Here is a 2,616-nt window from a genome sequence, read left to right as displayed (position 1 = left end):
AGCAAACATTTTAAATAGCTCGCTATAGCACCGGACGCTATAGCATTTTAAAGAGGTCTGCCGCTAACAGGCTTAGCGCGCTATTTAAAACTTTGTTTTCTCCTCTCCTCTCCTTTGTAGGAATGTCTACTTTTTTGCTAAAAAAATAAGAAGGAATGATCTACGTTTTCCAGGAGAGCATTCCCTCCGTGCTCTGTAGCGTCCGCCCATGTCTCCTTCGCTCACCCCACCACCGACACCTCCCCCGGCCGGTAGAGCCAGCCTACGTACGTTCGATTTCTCCTGTCCTCTCCTCCAGCATCTTCCAATTCGGTGCTCCCACTTGGACGGGAGGCGAAAGGCCTTCTTTCCTCCTCTCTCCCGCCGCCCACGCCTCTCGGCAACCTCCGACCGTTGCTTCCCGTGGTCACCGTCGCTTTCGGCCGGTTGCTCGGGTTGAACCAGCGGCGCTTTAGCTGTAGAGCACGTGAAAGGTCGTGGTTGCCAACCAGCCCCCACGTTCCCACCCGATTAGAAAATCCCCTCCCTGCTTTCCAACGCCACCCACCGCCGCGCGCCGCCATCAACGACGCCAAGCGCGCCTTGTTTCCTACTCCAAGATCCCACGCTACGTATAAAGAGCACCCCCTCTGCTAGTTGGCAGCCAGGCTAGCTCTCTCGCTCCTTCGTCCTCGCAAGCATCACACCAGATCCACCGTAGGAGCAAGGAAGGGAGATCCACCTAACCCACCAATGGCGGCCGCTGCTTCCTCCAGCGCGTGGAAGGCGAGGTGGCTCCGCCCCGAGGTACGCACCGCTCCCTCCCATGCAGTGTTCTTTCATTTCATCTGATCTAGCTTAGTTTAGCGATCTCGCTCGCTGGGTTTGTGATGGCCATGGTCTCACGACGGTAGCATGGTCTTGGCAGGCGTACCCTATCTTTGCGGCGACGGGCGTGGCCGTGGGGATCTGCGTCATGCAGCTGGTGCGCAACATCACCACCAACCCCGAGGTCCGGGTGACCAAGGAGAACAGGGCGGCCGGAGTGCTGGACAACCACGACGAGGGCCGCCGCTACGCGCGCCACCCCTTCCGGAGGTTCATCGACGGCAAGTCCGCCGAGATCATGCCCGGCATCAACAGCTTCTTCACCGCCCCACCAAAGAACTAGACGTCGTTGTCGTCGCCGTCGGAGAGCTCTTTCTTCAACTTGAAGGGTGGAATCAATCCCTTCGCGAGAATTACATTCTTTTTTCCGCATGAATTCAAGTATTATTCGCCATGATTGATTGTCAGGCGCTGTACTATATTGATTTTTGTGATCATATATAAGTATAAAACTTGATCTGAATAATCCCTATGTCTTGAACAACTATTACGCGCGCGCGTGTGTGTGTCTTTCTCTACCACCAAAAGTGTTAAAGTAAATTGTTCTGAAGATTCCCGCAGAAAAAAAATTATTCTGAAGATTGATCGGAAGTGATCGGTTGCATTTCGCAGTTTGTCTTGGCCGCCGACGAATTGTTCAGTCTGATTGTGTAGGTGCCAGGAATTTCAATTTGTTTTACTGGCTTGATGAGTGTTTTTTTTTTCATCGCCAGGTTGGCACCATTTTAGTTTGTGCTCGTCTTCCCCGTCCAAACTAGCCAAGTCGGCAGGCTTTTTCCTCGCATGTTTGGTCAACACAGAACTCGACAGCGGCCTCGAAGGTGTCAAACTAGTGCACAACACGCTGGTTAGACTACTCAGTGGGAAGTAATTTAGAGTAGTAACATGCATATGTTAGAGCAACTCCAACACAAGGACCCAAACGGACATAGATTTTGTCTGTTTCATGTCTGTTTGGGTCACCTGTCCGCCTAGCGGATATGGAGCGGACAAGCATTGTACCCAACGCGCAGCACAAAAGCAGATCCAAACTCCTCGCGCCGCCCGCCCCCTCCTCTCTCCCTCGCGCCGCCCGTCCCCTCCTCGTCGCGGCGCCCGTCCTATCTTCCTCACGCCGCCCCTCCTCTCCTCCTCGCGGATCCCCTCCCTCGCGAGTTTTTTCTCTGCTCGCGCCTCTGCTGCAGCCACCCCCTGCTCGCGCCGCCGTCTGGGCCTCGAGCCCCAGCAGGAGCGCGTGGAGGAGCCCTGCGCCAGTGGCCTCGCTGCGGCACGGAAGAGCGGACGAGCGCGCGGAGGAGACCTGCGCCGGTGGCCTCGCCAGGGCGTGGAGGAGCGGCCGAGCGCACGGAGGAGCCCTGCGCCGGTGGCCTCGTAGCGGCGCGGAGGAGCGGCCGATCGGGCGGAGGAGACCTGCGCGGGTGGCCTCGCTGGGGCGTGGAGGAGCGGCCGAGCGCGCGGAGGAGCCCTGCGCCGGTGGCCTCGCGGCGGCGCGGAGGAGCGGCCGAGCGCGCGGAGGAGCCCTGCGCCGGTGGCCTCGCGGCGGCGCGGAGGAGCGGCCAAGCGCTTGGAGGAGCCCTGCGCCGGTGGCCTCGCTGGGGCGTAGTGGAGCGGCCGAGCGCGCGGAGGAGCCTTGTGCCGGTGGCCTCGCGGCGGCGCAGAGGAGCGGCCGAGCGCGCGTCGGCAACCTGCGCCGGTGGCCTCCCTGCGGCGCGGAGGAGCGGCCGAGCGCGCGTCGACGATCTGCGCCGG

General features: G+C 59.7%; 1 protein-coding gene across 1 annotated transcript; it reads left to right on the top strand.

Annotated features, from left to right (window-relative positions):
• Positions 1-486: 486 nt before the first annotated feature.
• Positions 487-1,354, top strand: LOC123181763 (uncharacterized). The gene is made up of 2 exons (XM_044594102.1): positions 487-786; positions 908-1,354. Exons 1-2 carry the CDS (start codon positions 733-735, stop codon positions 1,148-1,150), a joined length of 297 nt encoding a protein of 98 aa, XP_044450037.1. The 5' UTR covers positions 487-732; the 3' UTR covers positions 1,151-1,354.
• Positions 1,355-2,616: the final 1,262 nt, after the last annotated feature.

This window comes from Triticum aestivum, chromosome 1A (assembly GCF_018294505.1).
Source record: "Triticum aestivum cultivar Chinese Spring chromosome 1A, IWGSC CS RefSeq v2.1, whole genome shotgun sequence".
Classification (NCBI taxonomy): Eukaryota; Viridiplantae; Streptophyta; class Magnoliopsida; order Poales; family Poaceae; genus Triticum; species Triticum aestivum.
Note: the sequence above shows the minus strand (reverse complement) of the source record. Positions and strands in the feature narration are given on the sequence as shown.

What these genes read in the sequence shown, in the direction of transcription:
- LOC123181763 (XM_044594102.1), top strand. Translation starts at nt 733, where the DNA reads ATGGCGGCCGCTGCTTCCTCCAGCGCGTGGAAGGCGAGGTGGCTCCGC. An exon ending in CGAGGTGGCTCCGCCCCGAG is followed by an intron (nt 787 to 907) that starts GTACGCACCGCT and finishes TGGTCTTGGCAG; the next exon opens with GCGTACCCTATCTTTGCGGC.